Here is a 24,683-nt window from a genome sequence, read left to right on the forward strand (position 1 = left end):
ATAAAAGAATAGGTGGAATTATATATATATTAATGGTGACAGGTAAAGACCCCAATTCAAAGCCAATTCTTAAAAGAGTTCACCAAGTTTTATTTACAGAATAGCAACACTGTAACAATAAACCAAATGCAATCGTTGATCATATGTAATATATATATATATATCTATATCTACTACGCCGGAAAATCAAACGGCAAAGGAGAGACAGAGGAGGTATCCAGTATGTCCCTGCGCACAAAACCAAAATTACGCAGAACCTGATTGTCGGCGAAATTCAGAGCCCTCTGCATGCCGTCCCAGCAGGACTCGCCGGAGTACATCTGGTTGTGGTTGCCGCTGCACGGCTGGCAGCCGGTGAAGTGGGTGATGAACGGCCGCCTCCAGCTGAACCGCCCGTACCCGGCCTCCTTCAGATACGGCTCCTTCAGCTCGGCGTAGGCCTCACTCACCTTCTCGGCGTGCCGCCGTCGCAACTTCTTTACCCCTTGCTCTATATTTATGTATTTGTTGGTGATGTTTTCGAACGTCCCCACTATCTCGAGCCAGTACCCTTCGAAGTAATACTCTCCCTCGACGTAGATCTTGTTCCCCCATTTTTCTTTCTCTTTCAGGAGTAGATAAACCAGGCCGGATTGATCGTCGGATTCCGGGATGACCTTGTCGGGAAGCGTTGATCTCAGGATTTGGCCCCATTTATCGTAGTTTGGGGTTTGTGGGCCCATGCTGCCCCAGATCTCCATGAAATCCAACGACCACTGGCAGTTTCGGATGAGGAAAACTCCGGCGTTAATGCTCACCCAACTCTTCTCCTCGTAGATCATCCGGCTCCAGCCGTGGATGACGAGGTTGTGGTTTTTGTAGCGTTCTAAGGGCAGCTTGAAGTCCATGTCGGTGAAGGCGGCGTCGGAGTCGACCCACCAGATCCACTCGACTTCCGGGTGAGCCACCATGGCCGCACGGATGGCCGGGATTTTGGCCCAGTAGGTGTGCATTTTGGGCTGGAGCAGGACGTTGTTGTAGAAGATGTCGTAGCCGTGGATTCGGCAGTAGTCGACCTTGTTCTTGAAGAACCTCAGCAGGAGATGGTCGCCGATGGGGTTCTTGCACGGCGTCGGCTGCGAGCCGGTGATCAGGAGGATGCGCTCGTCCATTCCGGCGGCGAACGACGGATGAATCCTCAGCCACTCCTTCCGCTTCTCGTCCCAGTTCTTGATCGGACGGTCGATGGTGTAGCCGACTTTCGGGTCATCGTAGAACGTCGGATCGGGCGGGTCGTCGCGCAGGTTAACACGCAGCGCATCCCCGGCGCAGTCTAGCGGCGACGGCGCCTCAGTTTCAGGCAAAATCGCGGCCTTTCTAGGCTTATTCACCGGAATTGAGAAGCTAGGGCTAGGGCTTGGGCTCATGAAGGACAGGACAGCCCAAACCGTGAGAAGAGCGGCCAGAGCTCCACCTCCGAAGAGAACGCCGTCCGACGCCAGTTTGCTCCGAGACCCTCCTCCTTGCTTGACCATGGCTACTTTGGAAGAATTCTGAAAATGGGAGAGTTCGGCCGACCCCATTTTAAGACAAAAGCGGGGTCTCGATGGAAGCGGTGCGTCGTGTAGCAGGAAATTCAAACACTTGTTCTAGAATCAAAGCTCCATCTGTTGTTGCTTTGTGTGTAATCCCAGCGGAGCAATTGCCAAAAATAGAAAGAGGGAGACGCAATGGGATTGTAGTGTAGCAATTGCGTGACGGAAGAGGAGAGTTGAGTGATCGGGGAGCGCTGGGGGTGCAGCGGGGTTAACGCTGCCTTCTTTAAATGAGTTAAAGTGGCAAAAGGGCCGCTTCACGGCGGCTGAAGATGAATGATGAAATGCGACATGGACACGCTGATATTCCGACACATGTACGGCTGATTGGGGCTCGCACCGACACAGTCGCCTTCCACGATTTGGCTTCGTTTGGCTTTGGCCGCCTGGAAAGTCGACCCTTGCTTTTAACTGCTCTCCTCGAACTGATCAAAACAAGCCAATAGCCTGTTGTCTCATTGTTTTTCCATGATAATTTCACTCCCACTCACTCACACGTTAATCACCCAGAAATTTATATAATAATTATATACAACTCGAACGTATCGTTTAGCCAATTTCTTTTTTATTCTAATTTACCCTTAAATTTTTGAAAATTTTAAATTTATTTGTCTTTAAAATACTGGTTGAAATCGAAACATTGAGAAGCAAAATTGATATTTTCTCCATAACTTATTAAATAGGAAAAATAATGAATATTTTCCTGTATTAGTATAAACACGAGTGAGTACCAGTGCCGGGCGTAATTAATCTTTTTTCTTTTTAATCACCACATAGGAAAAAAAAATTATTATTTAATTAGGCAATAGTAGTAAATAATAACTTTGTATGCTGTCTGGCTTGATCCCAATGATTCTGAGCAGAAAGTACCTGCAACTGGTCGTTGAGAAACGATTGTGAGGGGATTTGGTGGATGGTTGGAGAATTTGGAGACGAGTTGAGTTGTGTCATTAATTTTCTATTAGTACGTATGTGTTGTTTTAAGTTGACTATTTTGGGGATTGATAAATCCATTATCTCGTTGATGCAGTGCAGGCTGCGTTAATGAATGGCCACGTGACGTGACCTTGCGACCGCAATTACTACTTCATGGGCGGGCGGGCTCCCACTTAATAAACCTGTCTTGTACGGGAAATTATGATTTTGTGTTGGTTTTGGTTTGTGGCATTGAAGACGAATCCTGGGGGCACACTAACTAACAGGTAGGTGAAGAGAAGAGACCCCATGATCCGGATCATTAATTAATTGTTCTTAAAACCTTAAACAAGAGAAGAGCCCATTTCAATGATATCACATTTCAATCAACTCCATAATCATTTCATTCAGTCCCCGCTGTACAAAATATACAATTGATGTGCTGACGTTTGCAACCACAATCAATTGAGATGTATAAAGTTTTAATAAATACAAGCCTAAAGGAAGGGGGAAACTGACTGATGAAAAAAAAAAAAAAAAAGATGCTATTATCATTTCAAGCCAAGTGGTACTACTTGGTGGTAGTATATATATCATCCGTATTATATATATATATGGGCAGAAATGTATTGATCAGGAGGGGAGAGTGGAGCCGTAGGCCCGTAGAGGAGTCACGACAAGCCGAAGCCCACAGCGACCCTTCAGATAAGGCACGGGCCTGCCAAAATGTCAGTCTTCTGATTCTAGTGGCCCACGCGGATTTGATTGCCGCAAATATAAAATGTACAATTATTAACTCGACGAAACCCAGAGCGGCAAGCTCTCGTAGCTCAGTTGGTTAGAGCACCCGTTTAGTAAGCGGGAGGTCTTGAGTTCGACTCTCAACGAGAGCACAATGTTGTGTTGTTGTCTTGTTGGCTGTTATGTTTTTGCGACATCCCAAGAAACAATTGTTAATAATAAGATGAATAAACTAGCTACTAGAACTTGGATTAAAATTCAAGGTTCTGCATGTGGGCCGCTTATAACAATTACAATTTACAATACCAACCCCTATTTGCAACCTTAGCCATACATCGGCCGGCAGACTCTCAAATACAGAGCCCGCCAATTCTCCACTTCTCCCCTTTCATTCATCAATGGAGGAAGAGCTTATTCTCTCATTACACACAGAACTAATCGCTATGGATGCACTAACATAGATAAGAGTTCATTCCTCGCCCTCTCCCACGATCTTTCCTTTCTCTAACACCCTTCCATGTCCCGCCATCTGAGGTACACGAGCCCTGCGCGATAATGCGTGTAAGCGCCGGCCACTACCAATACGTGGAAAAGCTGGTGGCTGTGCCCTGCAATGTCAAACTTCCCGGGCATCCATCGCTCGGGAATTCGCGTCGCGTAAATGAGTGCCCCGAGAGCATAAAATGCCCCCATCAAGAGCTCATAACCTGTTGTGTGAAGTGCCTCAGGCCGGTTCCTGAACAAGATGAGCTTGTGTAGAATGGGAGCTATTCCAGACAAACCCATTCCGAGGAAGAGGGACGCTCGGATGACGCGGTATTCGGGTTTCTGGAAGACTGGAAGGAGAGAAACCAAGATTGTGCCAATTCCCAGAAAGGTTATAAATCCCAAGTAGAGAGTGCAGAAGAAGGGGCTGCACATGAATGAGTAGTACACTGGAGGGTAGAATGAGGTGGAGATGAGAGCTGCAATCCCCGCGTAGTCGAGCCTAAGCATGATGTACGACACGCGCTCGGAATGGCATGCGAGTAGGTGGCAGGTACTGCTAGCGAGCAAGCAAAACATAGCCCCGCCCAAGAAGGCAAAGAACGGCCACCGCGTGATCGGTGTGGTCATCAAGGGTGCTGTCATGTTTCCCATATCCTCCTTTACACTACGCTGAATTCAACGAGTAAAAAAGTGAGAATTAGCCACAATTAACATTCAAGGTGCACCAAACCATTCTATGATTATTTATAATTACGAGGGCATGAAAAGGATTGCACAGCCAACATATGCTGTGCTGATCACAAGAAAATGGGGCAGACTAGCTAGTCAATAACACTTCAAAGTATCAACACCACCACTCATCTCATGAATCTCATCAATCAAGGTCATACAGTCACTGCAGGATCCTATTTGGGTTGGAGAAAGTTGAACCTTCGGCATCTGATGCAATCAAAATGCAAAATCTGACATAAAAAGGCTCCATGTAAACGAACTGGCATTTCTCTTTCAAAACATCAGGATGCAAAATCAGATGATATATATTGTCACAACATAAATGTATTACGTTCCTGCCATCAACTATCAGCATCAACTATGTTTAATAAATTTCAGCTATCATTCAGAATGTGCAAGAACTCTGGACCAATACTTTCCATCCCGTCTACAAGAAAAGGGTACAACATGGTGAAAATTTAATCATTTTCTTATAGTTCATAAAAGAATATTATGCCATAATTTGAAAGCTCAACAGACAATTGCTTGCACATGTAGGCATTGACTCATACTGTGGTGTCACAGAGACAGCCCTAAACAACGTAAAATTATCAGAAGTTTTTTTATGTGTTCATTAACGGCTGTTTACAATCAAAATCACAACTCAATGCTCATAAATGATGTTCTGAAACAGGATTCAGAAAACAATAAATTTCACTAAGAGATCAAATTCCCAATTTGTCCTAGGACTGTTTAGCATAAATAGTTTGAGAAAGTCTTAGATGAGTTGAACTGAGATAGCAAAGATCAAGATTTCAACCCCACAAGTCCAGGTGTTGAACCTTCTACAGGTTAATGAAATTTGTACATAAAAACCTCCAGAATATATTACTTGAATATGTTTACGAAAAGTTTAGCAACTCTTATAAGAAAGCTAATATCACCAGCAAGCAATTCCCCACAAGAAACAACAGATGTTTGATTGTTCAAATTGATTGTGTACTTTCCCCACACAATAAGCAAAGAAAGTTTTATACTCTTCTGCAGTACAGTCCTCAGATGGTAGGAGACATGAACAAGAAAATATGAGCTTGACTTTTAAGCTGATAAGGAAATGTACAAGTGAATTTTAAGAGACTCACATAATACATTTTTTCTTGGACAAAGTGAAAATTTCCGAGAAATATCCCAACATTGATAGAATATTCGAGCTATTAGTGATTTGGCTAATAATTCCAGGTAGGATGGGAGAAATGGATACTATTAACCACCTGGATTGATAACTACTCATAATGTGATTCAATGAGACTTGGCAGTAGAAAACAGTCTATAGTATTCTCCACAACCACATATCAAGAATAGATCCTCACAACTGGTTGACCAGTGTGAGCCATAACCACCAAGGAAGAAGGAACATACCAGAACAAAATCATCTGTGTGGTTGATGTGAAACAACCGCTCAGGCAAGCAGTTTGTGAGGAGCTCAAAAATATGCCAAGTTGATGGTGATGATAACAAATCCATTGAAGGTAATGAATTTGTTAGCTCTTCACGAAGTCTCTGCAAATCAGGGATATTGGGCAAGGAAGGGAGACAAGCCAAAAGTTCTGAATGCAGTTTGTGCAGATCAGCTTTTTTCAGTATTTCAGCCAAATACTGTAAACTGTTGAGATCCACAACCTTGGGAACCTTCATTGCAGTGTATATAGTCAAGGAAAGAAAAAGGAAGAATCCAATCAGATGCCTGCACTTCAAAGAAAGGGAGTCAATATGAGAAAAATCAGCTTGTTTCTTCCCAAACTTGCATGAAAATATTTGTGTGTGTGTGTGTGTAAACAACCACCAAAAGAAAAAACATATCAAGCCTTTCTGAACTAGAAGAGAAGAAAGAGGAAAACATCCTCTTATTTCTGAACTAGAAGAGAAGCACAAAATCTGAACAACTTATCGATGAGCATATGTGGTGATCAAATCTCAGTGCAACTTTCTTGGTGGTTAGGAATGATCATAAATATCCAACCGCACAACCTCAAAAAATTTAATAAAATATGGATTAAGTTTCCCTACTGATTGGCAACGCAATCTATCTACCTCATCCAATTATGCAACATTAATGTCAATTTTACACTCCATCTCAATTGTTTTGTTTTGTTCTGCATTTTCTGAAAAAGAAGAGATAATAGATCCCCTCGAATAAGAAGTAGAATTCTCTAGTTCCCATCTTTCTTTCACATAATATACACAACATAACAGCAAATGGAATGGCCATCCAAACTGTACTCTCAATTCTGGCTATCCTACAGGCAACTCTACCTCTAGGAAAGCAAAAGTTCTATAACCACTGCACACCCAAAATTGTGTAAACAAGGTTCCATACTTAGCCACAGGAAATGGAGAAAAAGATGGCAGACCACTCACCATTGCTTTTGAATGTAAAACACCAAAGGACTGTCTGCTCTTCCTCAAGCTATCAAATGTAAGAATAGCATTAATGACAACTGTCTGGATAAAGAAGGTAACCCTGAGGAGAGCATTCTAATCCCATATCACTTTCTAAGAAATGTCAAGCCTCCCTTTGTCCTAAAGTGTCATGAAAAGAAACAACTATAATAAAGGTCTCCATTTGTAAAACGAGTGTCTCCAATGCACGAGGGCCCCCACTTTGCAAGGGTAAGGGGGAGGTTGTTTTTATAGGTAGCTCATTTTTGCGTTGCAAAGAGGCTATTCACAACTTGAACCTGTGACCTTTATAAGTCACAAAGGAACAATCTTACCATTGCTTATAAGGTCTCCCTTTGTAGTGGGGACTATATCCATCCGTCTTTACCTTGAGCAATACAGGGACAGGTCATTAAGTCATAATAAGCATCATGGAACCAATTTTTCAAATGTTGAATATTACATTTATAATGCAACAGCATCACCACACCCTCAAGAGAGCAGAGAAGAACTCAATCATTGGGCCTATTTAGCATAAGCTAATGAGAGCAAATCCAGAAACAACTTCCTAAGAAACTTCTCACCCACACAAAACCTCACCCTCAACCCATCACCCATGCAATACTGAATAAAAATTCATGAAATTCCTGTGACTTTCATAGCCAACCAAAGACCCACCCCATATGGTTTACCGATCGTAGTGGTGAAACAAACCCCTACGACACACTCATGCCATATAGTCACCACTCTTTTCTACAAACTCTTCCTCTCATTACTGAACCACCAGATCCACTTACCAAGAAAAGCTTAGTTGAAAAGACACAACTTTCTAATGCAAACCTCCACCTTAACAAAGAAGGAAAGCCTTATCTCACTTACAAGATGGTATTAAATTCATTGCCTAAATGTTTCCAAAGAAAGCCTGTTGAAGGTTATCAACGTATTGGCAGTTGTATGTAGCATATATTAGCCTTAAGTCAAACCAAACTCTCATCCATCCATTTTTGAAACTACAACATTAAAAAAAATCCAAAATTGATATCCCTTCTCATCAAGTTTAGCAGGAGATCTGTGAACCAGAGAATTCACTGAAGGCAAAAAAATCAAGTCATAAGGGTTACCCCTAATAGCATCCGTTCAAATTCTTCATATAAAGCAACAACATATAAAACACTTTAGCTATAAAAAACTATAGCATGAAGAAGTTGTTTGCAAGGCTCAATATGTAACTTGTCTAAATCTAAAGTGGTCTTGTCCTTACCTTTTCTTTTCCCCCTAGGGAGGGGAATAGATGCATTTTTTTGAAACATCAAGATTAAACAGTCGTCTTGATATTGTATTTAACAGGGGTGATGATGGACTGGAGGTGGAATTGTTGTCTAGGAGACCTTGAACAGTAAGCATCAGATGAAAGAAGTCATGCAGGCATGATGTTGTCACTAATTTTGTAAAGGAATGCTTGTCCAATGGACAGGCATCCACAAGAGTTCTTCTCTTCATGATCTTTTGTCTACTTAGCTGACATTTCTCTATTCAATAATCTCTTTATGTGCCATGAATGAATCTCCTCTAAGTGTCTCCTTTTCATCTTCTTATTCTTATTAACAAGTTAAGAAGTATATGTATCAGCACTTACCAAAGAAACACCCCCCTCCCCCCCCAAAAAAAATAAAAATAAATATATATATATATATATATTAATATAATAAAATACTCAAGGTTGAAATTTTTATAGCATGAGAGAGTTTATATGAACTAAACAAATTAACAGAAATATAGTAGTATATAAGGTGAAAACTTTGACACAGCTCTTTTTGCGCGCAAGGGAGCAGGGAGAGCATGCATCTACTCTTCCACATCTACAAGTCAACTCAATCTGTGCAGAGCCCCCTGGTTAAGGCCAGCACTCACGATATGGACAAGTTAACCATAGGATTTTACTCTTACTGGAAAGCTTTACCCTAGATAAATCATATTCGAGTGGTCAATTTATACCTCCACGCAATTAACGTAACCAGTAGAGACACCAACTCCTCTTTGGCAACCCGAAGCCCCCACCATTAAAGGCTACCTAAATAAACATGTTATTCAAAGCTTCCAAATTCCACCACTCCTCTTAAGTATCAATCATCAACCCACCTCACTCAGTTTGGTCCCAACACCTTGGGTTAGGTACACAAATCCATAATTCCATTCCCCTTTTGTTCAGACCTGATTTTCTGACTTCACCTCGAAATAAATACGTCGCCAACTAAAAAACATAGGAAAGTAAAGATACTACATAGCAAAGAAAAACAAAATTGCCTTGATGGGTGGGAAAGATTATATTGAATTACACACATCACAACAAAATCCTCAAATCAAACACAAGAAGGGGGTTTGGCGAAATTCTTACGTCCAGACATTGAGCGTCTCGTTATGAATGGTGAAAATGCTGAGCAAAACCTGCTTCAAGGGCCATTCCGATCGATAATGGCCAATAATGAATTCATTGTCCCTTAAATAACCAGGCAACATGTGGTACTCCACCAGCTGGTATTTCACTTTCTTCCACAATCTCTTCCCCTTCCCAACCTTGGAAGAACGCTCGCTCTGCCCCTCATTCGATTCGAATCCCACCCTTGAATCTTGATCAACTTGTCGGTTGTTACCCATTTCTGTCCATCAGATCCAAAACGCAAGAGAAATCAACAAAAAAACACATATAAACACATCAACCAGATAATTGCATAAATGCACGACTGTGCAAATTAAGTACCTGAAATTGAAGAACGCCGAGGAGGAAGAAGGACCCAGATAGAGGGAATTCTTGATGAATGAAATTCAGGATAGTGATCCAAGGAATTGGCAAGAGGGTGGCTGAGAATCAGATGAAAACAAAACCAGGATTTGGCAGGAAGGCTTAGAAGAATTCGATGGGTATGAGACACGAGGGGAAGGGGAGATATACCTTTGGAGAGATGCGGAGATGCCAATGTAATTTATTGTTTTGGTTATGGTTTCGGATTTGGCACGATTATTGGAACGATGACTTCTAAAGAAAGCGACCGCAGTTCGTTGATATTTTCATAAACTTAATTGATTTTAATATTATAATATTAATATTACTGTGGGGGCATTTTTGAAATTTTATTGCGAGTAATTTCCAATTCTGGAAGAGTTGGGGGACCGCCCCACGCGGCACCGCGCGAGCCTTACCGGAAGGCCCCCTTTGTGTTGTCAATGGGCTGGCTGAATATGAAAAGTTTAATATGGGTAATTGAGTTAACAACAGATGATATTTAATTTACCCAAAACATTATGGATAAATTAGCAAAAATCTCCCCCACGTGCTATGTAATTTGAAAATAGGGCAAATTAGTTTCTCTAAATTATACTGATTATTTTTATATTTTTCAAAATTAATATAAAGTTTTTTTTTTAAATTAACAAAATAAAAAATAATCATTTTACTTACTCATACATATATATATATATGTAAGTATGACGTTTAATTCTTAATGTATAAAACATTAACAATCGGTATCTTAAATATTAATAATTATTATTTTTAAGTTTTTATTATGAAGAAACATTAGTACGTGCACTTATTTTTGTTAGTAAAAATTATTTTAGTGAGATAAATTTAATATATAAATATAACATTTAATCTCTTAATAATTAAAAATTTTTACATTTGGTCTCTTGTACGAACAAAAATGGCCCATTTTGAATTTCATAAAAATATTTAAAAATAAAAAAATACCAAAATTTCATAAAAAGACTTAAATTTTTTGTTAAAAATATCTAAAAATTTCAATGATGTTAGAAGTTAGTCTAAATGGTCCAGAAGAAATAAGTTACAAATTAGGCATGGTTTATTGGTGGCACACAAGGGTATGTTATGATGTGGAATGTAAACTTTCCTTGAACAGTACAAACTTAATTTGTGATGGATTACTGTTGGACAACATACTAGATAGTTGGGCCATCAAGCAGCGTTCCACCTCCACCAATTCATTCAATCCCGATGTGTTATACAACATGCAGTTAGAGGACAAACTAAGTATCACAACCGACTAACTCTAAGCTACTTTAAGGTACCAAAGAAAGGATGAGCGACACGACTACCACCAGTGCAACTCATCATCTCATTTGAAATTAGAATAATTGAGACATTTTGCTATTTTATGACTTGTCTAAATTAGGCTTGATTTTTTTTTTTTTTTGACATCGCGTCTTACATGGTATGCATAATGGCTCCGTTTACTCCCAATCACAGTGAAAAATTAAAATAATAAGGGTAAATTATATGAAACTCCCCGCATTTAGGGTCATATGTAACTTATCTTTCTGTGTTTTCGATTGTATAAAAAAATCGCTTACACTTTCAAAATATTACAATTAGTCACAATTTGTTATTATTTTACATAATTTTATATAATAATCTACATATAAAATACATAATTCTATATATATAATTTCAATATATAAAAAAATATAAAATTTTGTATACATAATTCTATATATATAATTTCAATATATAAAAAAATATAAAATTTTGTATTAATCAACCAATAAATTACATAAAATTATGTAAAATAATAACAAATTGTGGCTGATAAGAGGTTTTTTTTATGCAATTGAAAGTGCTGGGGTTTCATATAATTTACCCAAATAATAATTTTTAATAGTTAAAATACCATTTTTAATAGTTAAAATATCAAATCTTGACATTTTGTACATTAGAGATCAAATGTCATTCTTTTTTAATTGTTAAAAGGATTCTCTATATATTAATCACATATATATTTCCGCTCTATCTCTATCTCTATCTCTTCATCTCTTTCTTCTTTCACCTCTAAAACTCATTAAAAGTCATCACACCCAGGGCCGACCCTGAGATGTTTGGACCCTAAGCAAAATTTTATATGGGGTCGCTATATTTAAAAATAAAATTATATGTAATAAATACAAATAAATTTATTTTACTATATAAAAATATTCAAAATTTTCACAATAATAAGCAAATGATTGCGCTTGCCGCCTACATAAAATCAATTTATTATCTTCTTTCTATTAATTTAATTTTTTAATTTAAAATTAATTAAACATAAAATTGGCCTAAACTAATTTATTAAAATATGAGATGGGCCATGCCTACGAGGCCACATGGGCCCATGCCAACGAGACTGCCTTGGTTGCCTACTCTTATAGCCAATCCTGATCACACCTATCTGCATAGTTTTCAAATATCACCGAACAATAATTACTCCTCTCTCTCTCTCTTTTAAGATTTTGTGTCATTCTAAATCTAGAACAAGTAACGATATAAAATGATGGCATGGTTCCAATTTGAGCAATGAATGAAGGTTTGATCTATAACATTTAAGATAACGATAAAAGCTTCATTGATGACTGTCCTAATTCATCAACAAATCTCTAAAAAGTAATTGCGTATTTCCTCATCTCTCTTTCTCTCTAAAAACTCATTTGGGTTTTGTTTAAAGGAACCCATATGATCTAATAAGGTTCCTTTGATAGTGGTCGGCTATCACCAGTATTTCTAATTTTTTATTTTGCTAAATGAGAAGGGTGTTTTGTGTTTTAAATAAAATTAATTATCTTTAAAGGTATATCATGCACGGTAATAACCTCAAGGGAGATTTGTGTCGCTTTTAAAAACATAAAAATGGTTAGTATAATTTAAATAAATTTCATAAACACAAAGAAAAACACATACAAAAACACATTAATAGTAAAAATGAACCCGAAAAAAAAAAGGTGACAAAATCAAAAGAAATTAATATGGGCTACACTTGATATAGAAATCAGCCCAAACAGGTAAGCAATATTTCTAAAAGGCCACCTTTTGGGAGTAGAATTTGTTGAATGAAGTAAGATTGCATTTCATTGTAAGCATGAAATTTATATAAAAAGATAAATAAATTTTAGATAATTGAATTGTCTAAAAATAATTTGCACAAAAATTATCAATTAAGGGTATTTGATTAACTTAATTTTTTATCTAAAAATTATTGTATTTTTCTAATTTTTGATATTTGATTATTACTATTTTCTATGTAAATAACCTATCACTTGTGAAAACCCAACACCCCCCCCCCCCCCAAACCCATCTCCTTCTCCTTGCCTCCCCCTATCTCTCTCTCTCCTAAATTTCTTGAAGCTTCATTGCCGTTTTCGTCGCCACGCTTCTCCTCAAGTTTCATCGTCGTCCTCTTCCCTATAACTGGCAATCGCTCTCATCCTCCTTAGGGTCGCCGGCTGTTCTCCTCCTCCTCGTGACTGCTGGCCGCACTCTTCGTCCTCGTGATCGTCGGTTGTGCTCATTCTCCTTTTCCTTGCGACCGAGAACTCATTACTCCTCTTCATTGCACCTTTTACTCTTTGGTTTTTGAAGACGTGGGCTATTTTTAAATTTCATTAAAAAATTTGATTTACCCCTTCTTCCCCCCTCCAATGAGAACTTTTTTCAGAAAAAGTAAGAAAATGGCATCACGTTATCAAAAATGAAAAAAATAAATTAGTGCAAAATTTAGCCAATGAAACCCACCTTAAGAGAAATCTGTATATTATTGTATTATTATAGGCTTCATGGCTAAAGAATTCAACAAGCAAGTAATCAAATGAGAGCTTGTAATACCCAAGAAATTCTAAAGGATTCAAGAGTAAATTATCTTGGAGGCAAAAATAGAATTTAAGAATAAATAAAGGGTATAACGATAATTTATTACCATATAGATGATCGAATCAATTGCCGGGAGTGTCCTGGAGCCGAGATGCCAAAGGAAAATAATGTGGCATTAACAAGCACCCTGAGATGAGATTTATGGCATCGGAAGAAATGAGATCGAGAATAATTTTTGGTACAACTAAAATGTAGTCGAATTGTTATAAATGACTTCCAAGAAGTCAACAGAAGCTTGAGGGACTTCGATTTTTCATAAGGAACAACCTTTTAGTGGTTTCAGAAAAAATGAAGAGGTTTAGGGCCAAAACAGAGATTCAGGCCTAAGTGCAGTTTTCTGAAATTGCTAGAGGGATGTCAAAACGATGTTTTTATAGAATCTTCAAGGGTCAAATTGATGTTTTAGGACTTAAGGGTCTTAAATGCAATTATTCAAAATTGAGGAGCTTTGTAAAAATGGATCAAAGTGAGAAAGCCAAAGTTTGAGGGGTCAAAGTGCAATTTTAGGAAAATCTCCAAGAAACCATGGCCGACCAACTCATCAAATCACTGAAATCAGCCACAGGGAACCCACGAGGGTTGCTCAGGGAAGCCTTTTGATGAAGGCGTGGCCAACAACGGCCAGTGGGTTGGCCGAAAAATGAAGAAAAGAGACCGAAAGTTCGATCGTTTTTATTAAAGCCTGCAAATGGCTATTTTAGTCGGCAACGACCAATTCCAAGTCGATCTAGGGTAGGTAAATCTTCCTAAGGCAATGGGTTGGTCGAGCAAGGCCATTTCAAGCTTCGATTTTCACCTATAAATAGTACTCAAAGAAGCAAAAAATTTCAGAGACTTTGAGCTCCAAATCGACCCACTTTTCAAATGAATTAGCGTTCCAAAATAAGGGGCTTTTGAAGCCCATGAGATGTAGAAGCTATCTGGAGAATTTCGAGCGTTTTGGAAGAAGTTAAAAGGCTGTTCGAAGCCTCGTCAAAAAATGGAGGCTGTCCGCCTGGCCAATCATTCGAGGCCCTGGTTGGACGTCCTCCAGTGCTTCTTTTGGCCCCCAAGTCACACCATCGTGATTGACTAAGCAAGAGGAAGAATTTGGTGGAGTCAGCTCAGATCGCTGGCACGGCCGTCGCCAAAGAAGACGACCGGCGCGTGCAGGTCACGCGTTGGTCCTTCACATGCACCACTCGCCTTAGGCGCGTGCGGGCACGTGGGGTTTGGAAAAATTCTAGGAAAATGTTGGAAAAATTTGAAAAATTATTTTATCGAGGTCCGTGCAAAAATATTTGGGTTTGGACTTCCCGATGTCTTGGTTTTTGCACCAAGAGCCTCGTTTTGCGTGAAAACGCAACATTTGGGTAGGTTCAGTATTTTTCCTTTGAAATTCATAGCATTTGATGAATTGTTATGGAATTAGATTTGAGAAAATAGACTCAGTAGTATTTATTGGGATTTTTTGAAGAAAAAAATAGAAGAAAATGAAGGGAAAATGAAATAAATAGAATATTGAGGATATTTAGTGATTAAATATCATTTTATGATTGAAGTGATCGAGATAATGTGATTGGTGCAATTTTTGAGAGTTGGCATGAGATTCGAGGTCGGGCACGCATATCGAGGCAATGGGCATTTTTCGAAATGTCTTGATCTTTGGGCAAAGATGAGTAATTTTATCCTAAATATGGTTTTGTGAGTGGTTTTCTCACAAGAACTTATATTTATGATATGATTGTTATATATACATGCCCCTAAAACATTCAACGTTCCAGTTTAGACTTGTAGCTTAGGCAATGAGCAGGTTGAGATGAGACGGCACATGATGGCGTGACCGATGGATTCAGCGAGTTGATTCGGATATGTTTTAACTTATGCTTTATTGATTACTAGTCTTGTTAGAATGTTTATGGAATCTCAGTGTATTTTATATTTGAGAATATGATGTAATATATGGTATGGATTCTTTATAATATAATATAAGGTGAATTCAAGTATGTACTATATCAAGTTTCGATTATCGCTTTCACATATTGTGAATGATTTGCTGAAGATTTTGTTTTAAATTCGGTACTTAAACTTTAAGTTATGTACCGAGAAAGAAAAAAAATAATTTATATATATATTTTAGACCCAGCATAATAACACGCTCTGTAAGAGAAAAGCGAGGTGTTAGAAAACTTGTGTTAGATAGCTTGTGTTAAGGCTCGGAAGCTTAGAGGCGGTACAAGCCTGCAGGTAGCATGGCATGGCACGGCAGGGCAGGTGGGCAACAGAGCATGACATATAAATATAGTTGCTAAGTTCTAATTACTAGGGCGTTGGTCGAACGAGATAGATGATAGTTAATAGATGCGTTTAATAGTTGAGGAGAGTTTTTTGAGTTTAAAAGTTTGATTAATAATCTTAATTGGTCACTTATATATTATAAAATTATCTTAAATTTAAATATGAAAACTACTAATAATATTATCACTTAAATTTAATTATTTAAATACTTAATTATGATATTTTTAATAATATGAATATATGAATATAATTAATATTTAAGTACCATAATTAAATATCCAAATAAGATTTGAAGGAAGAAATTAGGATGTACTTAGATCGTATGAAGGCGGCAAGCGAAGCCCCAAATAAAATAAAATGAAAAGAGAGCTGAGCTGGACTCAGCCGCCACCAGACAGCAGACAAGGTGAAACTTCCGATGGTGGGTACGGTGGGCTCGTTCGGACTTGAAAAGATTGATTACATATCTCACATTTGTCCCATCAATTGCTCCGCCTCTTGTCCTTTTCTTTCGATCCTTTCTCGTTCAATCATAGTTCAATAAACAGAAGAAACTATGCGTCCTAATGGTTTCTTGCCCATGGGTGTTCCTTAAATTTAAAGAATAAAGCTGTGATTATTACCTTATTGGAGGGAAAATACACACACTGTTACACACAACTTCCAAATTCCAATGAAAAAAAAAAAGGAAAAAGAAATTCTGCCACAAAACAAACAAACCAACGGAGCCTTCTGACAGAAGAAACGAACAAGATTTACAGTAGGATTTGATGTATATATGTGGGCAATCCAATCCAACTTCACGATTTGCTTGGCGTTCCCCATCTCAGTCTCGATCGGTTTCACTCGCCACTCTCGTCTCCAATGGGCATTGCCGGAATTCGCTTCCTCAGTGAACGCCGTCGATCAAATGCTCTTCCAGCATTAGCCGGCATCTTTTCACCATCTCCTGTAAATACCCACCCAGAAATCAACTGGTTTACTTCTACCAATGGAGATAGCTGTAGTTTTTAGAATTTTGAAACGAAGCCGACCGAGAGGACTTACTTTGCTCACTCTGTCATGAAGGAAGACAATTTTCCGATCAGGCACATTCCCGTCGACAGTGTAAAGCAAAGCAGCCGCTGCTATTGTCGACGGTGTATACTTCAGGAATCCAATCACTGGCAAACCATGCATGACCCGATTGGTGAGGAAAAATCAAGGGAAAGAAGATAGATTCAGATTCCACTTTTTTTTTTTTTTTTGTTAATTCGAAGCTTTTTTTGTTCACCTCGACAAGTGGCTAGGATCAAATCCCAGACGCTGGAGAAAACGCCGCAGAAGTGAGGCTTGGGGATGAAGTAATCCACGAAATCAAACGGCGTGATAACTCGCAACCGCCATCGAAGGCTCGCCATTACCAGGAGCTCCATTCTCTGGACAGTTCTGGGCTTGAACACGAACTTTGGAGCCAGAACTTGCAGGTTGACCAGAAGAGGAACGTTGGTTTCCTCCATTTTCGCGGCCAGCGACAAGCAAGCCACCGCCAGCAACTGCCACGCCCATCTTTTCCCTCCCTGCAGAGAACCCTATTTCTTAATCAAACAGAGGGATCCAATTCACCGGCATGAACTGAGAAAGAATTACCGGCAGAGCTCGAGAACATAGGAACCTATCGAGGTAGTTAACAGAAAGATACGCCGTTTGATGTCTGAAGTTATAATAAGAATGCACCTGCAGGGAAGGAAAGCGAGGCAAGAAGATTAAAACCCCCAATAGTTCACGGACGAACTTGGCAAAAACAAACATGGAAGATGAATACATTATACATACCTTCAACATCCAGTTGACGACGTCGCGACGAGCGGTTACGATCTCTTTACGTTCGAGCAATTGCATAGCCTCAGGCGCCGGGATTTGGTCAAGCTCGGAGTCGAACATATGGTCGACAATGGCGGCCTCAGCTTCGGTTGAGAAATCATCAGAATAGGCCGGCGGGTGAATGCAGCAGCAGAGTTCGCCGTTCGAAGAGACGACTTCGCCGGCGGACTCATCGCAGTACAAGTCAGCAGCAAAGTGTTCGGAGGACTCGGACATGTTGGAATAGGAAGATTCATTCAAATATCATCATTACTGAAATAACCATCATATTTTATAGCTCCAATATGTATCTCTGGATTGCTGTGAAGAAGAACAGGGAATAATTCTTGCTTTTAGCAAGCTAAAGAGAAAATCTTTTGTGCTGGGCGGACCCTTGCACAGGCTGCATGAAACTTCCCGTCATAAAGCTGCCAAATTGACAATCGGTTAATTTTGGACGGTCTGCATGAATCTTCCGGCGGTAGAGCATCCAAATTGACAAATGGGCATTCATGCCAAGTGGTTTTTTTTGTTTTTTTCCTTCACCTTCCGATCGATGTTGCAGGGTAGGGTCACTGGATCTTCGTCCTTTAATCAAGTAGACCGCTCTTAATCATTGTCCTCCCCTAGCTAGCTCACAGTCTTGAAAGCCACCTCTTGATGAGTCACAAATCACAATCAACCAACATCATCAAGCCCTTGTAATGACTATTGGGGAGTGGCTTTTTCCTTTTATATTTGTTACGAGTGTTTTTGCTTTTTTTTTTTTTTTCACGTGTGTTGAACTTAATTCATTGGGCCGACTTAATCGTTAGAGATCTAGTAAACATCGAGCTGAGCTCGTTAAAGCAAACTTGCACAATACTAGAGTTGAGGCTCAAACGATAGGATTGAGCGAGCTCTCGATAATGCCCCTAACTTATCAGCGTATTCAGGCAAACTCCTATCTACGTTTCGAGCGAGCTCCCAACGATCCTTGTAGCTCGTCGACTCAACTGATGAGCTCGCATAACAGAAGGGACGTGTGCTGCGGTATATCAGTAGGCCACGAGCCACCCCAGCTAGACCATTCAGGCACATTTCCTCGGCTCATTTCACCGGCCCATACCGGTCCCATCCTGGCCCCTTCACTACAACATCATTACAGCCACATTTGGGTTTTCGCGTGTTCACATCAGATCCCTTCCTCATTAATGACGGATCTCATCCACATTAATGAGGGTCTCGTCTACGCCTTGCCGTTACATGGACATCCCCGCCGACACCGACTATTCCATCCCATCGTTTGTATACGTACAGCGCATGTAGGAGGGCATGCCCTCCTATATATATCAGCCAACATTTCTGAGAGCCAGGGTATGTTTTTTGAGTCCACAAACGGACACCTTGCACACTTACTTGCTCGCTCACTGACTTGGGCATCAGAATACTTTGTAGGAAAGGGCCGGCGGGTCAAGGTGTTGAACCAAGCATCCTGCTTTCTACCCCTCGAATCCACCGCACCAGAACGGGCCAACGAATCACTATCAACCAATTCCGAACGTCGACATTTTGGGGGTTAGGAGGTGGTGCTGTAAGCATCGGTTCTCGATCCCACATCAGGTTGCCCAAAGGGCAACCACTGAGGGGCTCATAAGTGCGGTGAGCCTCATGGTCGTTGAAGAGCGATAGTTAAGAGCTAACACGCAGCTATGGGCCCCATGATGATGACACGATGTGTGTAATACCCCAAAAGTCCAAAGAAGAGTAGTATATATCGAGAATAAGTAAGGAAGGAAACAACACTAGTTAGATACCTTTTGGGCTGAATGTAGGCAAAGAACTCCCAAGTTAAGCGTGCTTAATTTGGGGTAATTCAAAGATGGGTGATGCCCCTAAGAAGTTCGTGTAGGCCTATCAAGGTAAGTTGTCCCGATCCTTCCTATCGCTCAATGCGGCGTGTTACAAAAATATGTGTCAACATTTGGCGTCATCTGTGGAAAAACCCTGGGCCCTAAGGGCCAAGGCCCTAAAAAACACCATCTGTCACCCCTAAAATGGTCCGCGCCCACGAACGCCACCACACTTAAGGGAGGAGGGTTGAGAGGTGGTGCTGTAAGCATCGGTTCTCAATCTCACATTAAGTTGTCCAGAGGGCAACCACTGAAGGGCTCATAAGTGCGGTGGGCTTCCTGATCATTGAAAAGCGATAGCTGAGAGCTAACCCCAGTTATGAGCTCCATGATGATGAGACAATGTGTGTAATACCCCAAAAGACCAGAAAATGGTAGTATATATCGAGAATAAGTAAGGAATGAAACAACATCAGCTGGATATTTTTTAAGCTGAATGTAGATAAAAAAACTCTCAAGTTAAACGTGATTGACCTGGCGTAATTCAAGGATGGGTGACCCCTGGGAAATTTGCATAGACCCATTAGGGTAAGTTGTCTCGATCCTTCCTATCGATCGATGCGGGATATTACAAAAATGTATGTCAACAATATTTATTTTAGATTGTCTAAGTTAAGATCATATTACTTTGGTTGAAGAAGGTCTAGTTAATTAACAACATATTATTTTTGTTAAAGGGTTAAGTTAGTTAATGTATTTTGAAATTTAGGATTAAATTAGCCACTTTACTTTAAAAATAGTCAAATAAGTTACTATATTTTTTACATTTATTATTGTTAAATGACATATTAACGCTTTCTAATTATGTTTTAATTTTTTTAATAACGTGAACTTTATTCCTAATCAAAAACCCCTCACATAGTTGTATCCTCCGTTGATTAAGTTAGGGATTATCGTGAAGGTAGTTAGATAGAGTGAGAAGAGAAAATGCATGGAAGTAAATGGAAGATGACAACAATCGTCCTGAAATAATATTTAACCCAAAGTCCGTATGTGACAGCGTACTATTGATGTGTTAGTATTTAACTTTTATAATTACGAGAAATATGTATTTATTGTTTCTGATTCATGGGACTTATGTTGCACGAAAACATCTTATAAGAATCGTTTTTTTATTTCATAAACATTTTTGAAACGTTTCATATTTTCGTTTCAAACCCTATTTATATTTATTTTTTAAAAAAATATATATTTTCACATTTTCGTTTCTTATCAAAAACAATTTTTATTTTTATTTTCGTGCAAACATAACGTGTGACTTCCCAGTCAAAGACCCCTCTGCTAAGTCTGGAATCACCCTAGCCAGGCTAGGCCTATCATAACACCCCTTTCAAGGCACCCCCCGCGCCCCCCCCCCCCCCCCCCCCCCCCCCCTCTCTCTCTCTCTCTCTCTATCTCTCTCTCTCGTCACCGATGTTTGAATATTCTGTTACTTAAGAATTGAACTGAGCTAAAACAATCGGAATCAAGGAAACGAACGACGAGCCTTTAATCATCGCTCGAATTGCATCTGATTATTTTAATTACCAGCCGCAGCAGCCAACTCAGCTCGCACGAGAATTGAGAGATCTACAGTGATATTGAATTAATTTCATATATATATATATATATGTCTCCATCACTTAATTTCTCTCTCGCCTGCAAAGCCAAAATACTACCATTAGTAGTAGCTGCGGTGTCGCAGATTATGGAGCGGTTTTGGCAGATCCAAAACCCCACGTCTTCCCTGCAGCATTTATTGCCTCACCGACTAGCCTCGCTGATATAAGCATCCATCATCACCCTCTCCGGGCTTCCCCTTCCTCGCTGCTACTTCCAAGTCAAAGTATTACTCACTCCCTTTTCTCCGAAGAAAGATTCGTTTTCTCGATCTTTTCCTCTGTTTGCTTACTTACAGCTGAATATACGTTCATTAACTGTTAATTTAATGTCTCTGTTTATTGGATGATTGGATCACTTGGTCACTTCTCTAGATTCCCGAAGAGGAGCGTCGGAATCTCTCATTTATGGCGGTTGAAGAAGGCCTTCGCTAATTATAGGCTCCCAACCAGTTCGCCTCGGTTCAATTCAACCCTCTACCTACATTAATTAAACGTTTCTTTCAGTTATTACTCATCTCTCGCTCGCTCTCGCTCTCGCTCTGTTCGTCTTTGGGAGGAGAGAATTAAATTAAACCCGTAGAGAACGAAACTTTCGATTTCAAAGCTAGCGCAAGGAGGAGCTGATCTATCCGATCAAAGGTGAGAGACCGATGGGGAACTGTCAGGCGGCAGAGGCGGCGACGGTGGTGATTCAACATCCAGGCAACAAGGTGGAGCGGATTTACTGGTCAGTGAGTGCTCACGAGATCATGAATGCGAACCCCGGTCACTACGTGGCGCTCGTCGTCAACTCTCCGACGGTGAAGCTCGACAACGGCACGCCGGCGAGGCAGCTCAAGCTTCTCCGGCCTGACAATACGTTGCTCATTGGACAAGTTTACAGGCTCATCAGCTTCGAAGGTAACTTAGAATCGATGCCATTTCTTATTCCTTTTAGTGTGGATTAATTTGTTTGATTTCTTCCCCTCGTGTTGTAGATGTGCTGAAGGAGTTTGCTGCGAAAAAGTGCTTGAAACTGGGGAAGCTGTTGGAGAGAGGAGGCATTGGTCTGGAGAAGACGAAACTTTGTGGCGGTTCAAATCTGAACCGCAGCCCGAACCCGGAGAACTGCCCCACTATTAAGGTAAACATGCAACTCCTGTCCCTTTGTAAATTCGGCTCCGCTCGCTATCCATCATGATTTATTAACTTTTTACCAGTTAAGTTCTTATTATATTTGTTAAATTATGCTCACTTTCTTATTATTTAAAAGTGACATCAAATTACTTTATGAAAGTATTTTCAAAATATACGGAGACTCTCAAATTTTATAAAATTATATGAATTTCTTGGCAACTTTTTACCGAACAAGATCATTGCATTTATCAAATGTAAAAGGTACCCTTAGTGATTTAGTGAGACCATAGGGGCACTTCTAATTTATCTAATTATATTTTATTATTTAAAAAAAAAAACATAAATCTTTACCAACGCTGTCCGCTGTTTATTTACTATTCTCTGCACAAAATTACCTCCTCTTAATTAATTTGTTTTCGTTTTCTAAAGAAAAAAGCTTGAAAATTTAAAAAAAAAATTAGAACGTTATTGATAAAAATTGTAACGGTGTAGCGCTAATAACGTCACTTAGACGTTATAATAAGCTGCGTTCTGCCCTCAATGGATAATAAACATTTCTGATGATGGATTTTCGGAGGTGGTAGTCGCACGTTCCCTTCTTGCCTCTCTGAATGTACCTGTAATGGAGACGGGGCTTGTTCCCCCGGTCGATCTCCAATGATTAAGTTAGTTCCTGATTTAGGGTTCATTGTCCCTTTTAAACTATGTTCTCTCCAAAAAGGATAAGAAGAATCTCCCACATTTTTCTCTTACCTTTTCTCGGGATAGGGATCATGAGGGATCTTCGGGATCTCCCTTCCGCCTTCTTCGGGACTTTCCCGATAAGGGTTTCGCGATAGCCTCCGTCTCCGAGGAGTTCGGGATAACTGTTGCCTCCGTGATCTTCGGTGGGTTAGCCTGTTCCTGAGGTCTCGGGGGTTTCTCTATTGAGTGCTTATCTGATTGACGTGGCGATACTTGTCTGCTGTGTATCTTTTGACCGCCGTTAGGTATCCGTCTTGACGTAATTATGGGACCGAGTGCGTTCTCCTCGTCAATTTCTTATCTTCAGTTTTAAAAAGAGAAATAAAGCAACAGAAAAGTTATGTGAACTGAGAACTCCGCGCTGTAGTGAATCCTGAAAACTTACAGATCGCAAGGCGTGGCTTTTGGCTGGGTTATATCAACCGGCTGAGTGGAGCGCCTTCTTTGTCAGTAGGAGGACATTAGGACGTTCCCACGTGCTTTTTTGCGTCTCCAATTTGCTCCCCCGTTTCGGTGATGCATATGAACTTTTCTTTCCACCGGACACTGTTGGGTTGATAAATTACTTGTTTGAAGACTGCCATGGAGACTCTGTTTACAATTTAGGCAAATGTTTCATTAGAGATGCTTTCTGACAATAATTATAAAAAATAAAGGTTGGTCCCAGTCAGAGATTTTTTAAAAATTCGGATCATTAATTAATTGTTGTTACACGTGGGGTCAAACCTTGAGTCATCATGGTAGGGTAAGGCCGAAGCGGCACAAAATAACAACTTATTTTAGCCCGTAGTCTGCCGTTGAAGATGGATCCCCCTTGTTCTGGTCTAGTTTTCCACGTTTCCTAAATTTCTTTTTGCCCATCTGTTTATTCCTAACTTTTCCTCTTTGTACAATTTAAATGTGCCATTTTCTTAGAAGAATAGGTAGATTTATAGTAAACAAGAAGGAGACACAAATAAGGGGAATACTAAGGAGTTGACGTGTATTGTTTCTCTAGAAGAAAGTTTCTGTTGAATCAAAACAAGTAATCGTTAATTAGTGGATTAGTCATTTTTGGTGTTAATTGTCTTTTTAAATTAGTATGTACTCATTAGAAATCATCTTTGTATAATGATCAGATGGCAGTATCCCCTCATGAAACAGGTTCGTGAATATGGTGACCAACAAATACTCTTTCTGCCGATCACTGTTTTATTCTCCCTTCTTAAACAGGTGCAGCACCAGGTTTACCGAGTAGGGAGCAGCGGCGGCAAAGGTGGAGGTGGAGGGCAATGGAAACCAGCCTTACAGAGCATCGCAGAGGTTGGAACTTCAACAGCAGCACTTTGTCTGCCCACCTGACTTTCATTAGACCATCGCAGTTTGCACTTCGCTTTGTGATTCCTGTGGCGAATAAAAAACAAAAACATAACCATCTTCTTTTTTCTCGCCTTTTCACACGTTATGCTGGCTGATGGCGCTCTTATTTTCAGACGCTTGTATCGACCGAGGGGGTTGGTTTGTGCTTGACGTAACTGGTATAAATCATTGAAGACCGATTAACAAGTCCAGTTTGATTCAGTCTTTTCTCAATTTGATTCGGGTCTAAATCAAGAAATCATGGTATCAATTGCATTCGTTCAGGCCTGGGTCCATGGACTCAAACTAACCCAAA

General features: G+C 39.9%; 4 protein-coding genes and 1 non-coding gene across 6 annotated transcripts; 2 read left to right on the forward strand and 3 right to left on the reverse strand.

The window, feature by feature from the left end:
* Positions 1 to 43: 43 nt before the first annotated feature.
* Positions 44 to 1,975, reverse strand: LOC127804235 (galactomannan galactosyltransferase 1-like). The gene has a single exon (XM_052341057.1). The coding sequence runs from the start codon at positions 1,560 to 1,562 to the stop codon at positions 174 to 176; it is 1,389 nt and encodes a 462-aa protein (XP_052197017.1). The 5' UTR covers positions 1,563 to 1,975; the 3' UTR covers positions 44 to 173.
* Positions 1,976 to 3,308: 1,333 nt separating this feature from the next.
* TRNAT-AGU (transfer RNA threonine (anticodon AGU)) lies at positions 3,309 to 3,382 on the forward strand. The gene has a single exon. It is a non-coding gene; the product is annotated as a tRNA-Thr (tRNA).
* A 67-nt stretch (positions 3,383 to 3,449) lies between these two features.
* Positions 3,450 to 9,866, reverse strand: LOC127804834 (heptahelical transmembrane protein 4-like). Its single transcript, XM_052341872.1, has 4 exons — positions 9,628 to 9,866; positions 9,265 to 9,526; positions 5,850 to 6,174; positions 3,450 to 4,388 (listed from the first exon to the last, which is right to left on the reverse strand). Exons 2-4 carry the CDS (start codon positions 9,522 to 9,524, stop codon positions 3,735 to 3,737), a joined length of 1,239 nt encoding a protein of 412 aa, XP_052197832.1. The 5' UTR covers positions 9,525 to 9,526; positions 9,628 to 9,866; the 3' UTR covers positions 3,450 to 3,734.
* Positions 9,867 to 16,391: 6,525 nt separating this feature from the next.
* On the reverse strand, positions 16,392 to 18,114 carry LOC127804632 (cyclin-D1-1-like). The gene is made up of 5 exons (XM_052341513.1): positions 17,650 to 18,114; positions 17,464 to 17,550; positions 17,108 to 17,393; positions 16,882 to 16,997; positions 16,392 to 16,783 (listed from the first exon to the last, which is right to left on the reverse strand). Exons 1-5 carry the CDS (start codon positions 17,911 to 17,913, stop codon positions 16,724 to 16,726), a joined length of 813 nt encoding a protein of 270 aa, XP_052197473.1. The 5' UTR covers positions 17,914 to 18,114; the 3' UTR covers positions 16,392 to 16,723.
* Positions 18,115 to 21,062: 2,948 nt separating this feature from the next.
* On the forward strand, positions 21,063 to 24,589 carry LOC127803253 (uncharacterized). Of its 2 annotated transcripts, XM_052339352.1 has the most exons (4): positions 21,063 to 21,393; positions 21,542 to 22,069; positions 22,147 to 22,292; positions 24,242 to 24,589. In XM_052339352.1, the coding sequence occupies exons 2-4, from the start codon at positions 21,820 to 21,822 to the stop codon at positions 24,368 to 24,370; spliced, it is 525 nt and encodes a 174-aa protein (XP_052195312.1). In that variant the 5' UTR covers positions 21,063 to 21,393; positions 21,542 to 21,819; the 3' UTR covers positions 24,371 to 24,589. The 2 variants fall into 2 exon arrangements, with proteins under 2 accessions (XP_052195312.1, XP_052195313.1); XM_052339353.1 differs by having other exon boundaries at positions 21,063 to 22,069.
* Positions 24,590 to 24,683: the final 94 nt, after the last annotated feature.

Source organism: Diospyros lotus, chromosome 6, assembly GCF_014633365.1.
Source record: "Diospyros lotus cultivar Yz01 chromosome 6, ASM1463336v1, whole genome shotgun sequence".
Lineage (NCBI taxonomy): Eukaryota > Viridiplantae > Streptophyta > Magnoliopsida > Ericales > Ebenaceae > Diospyros > Diospyros lotus.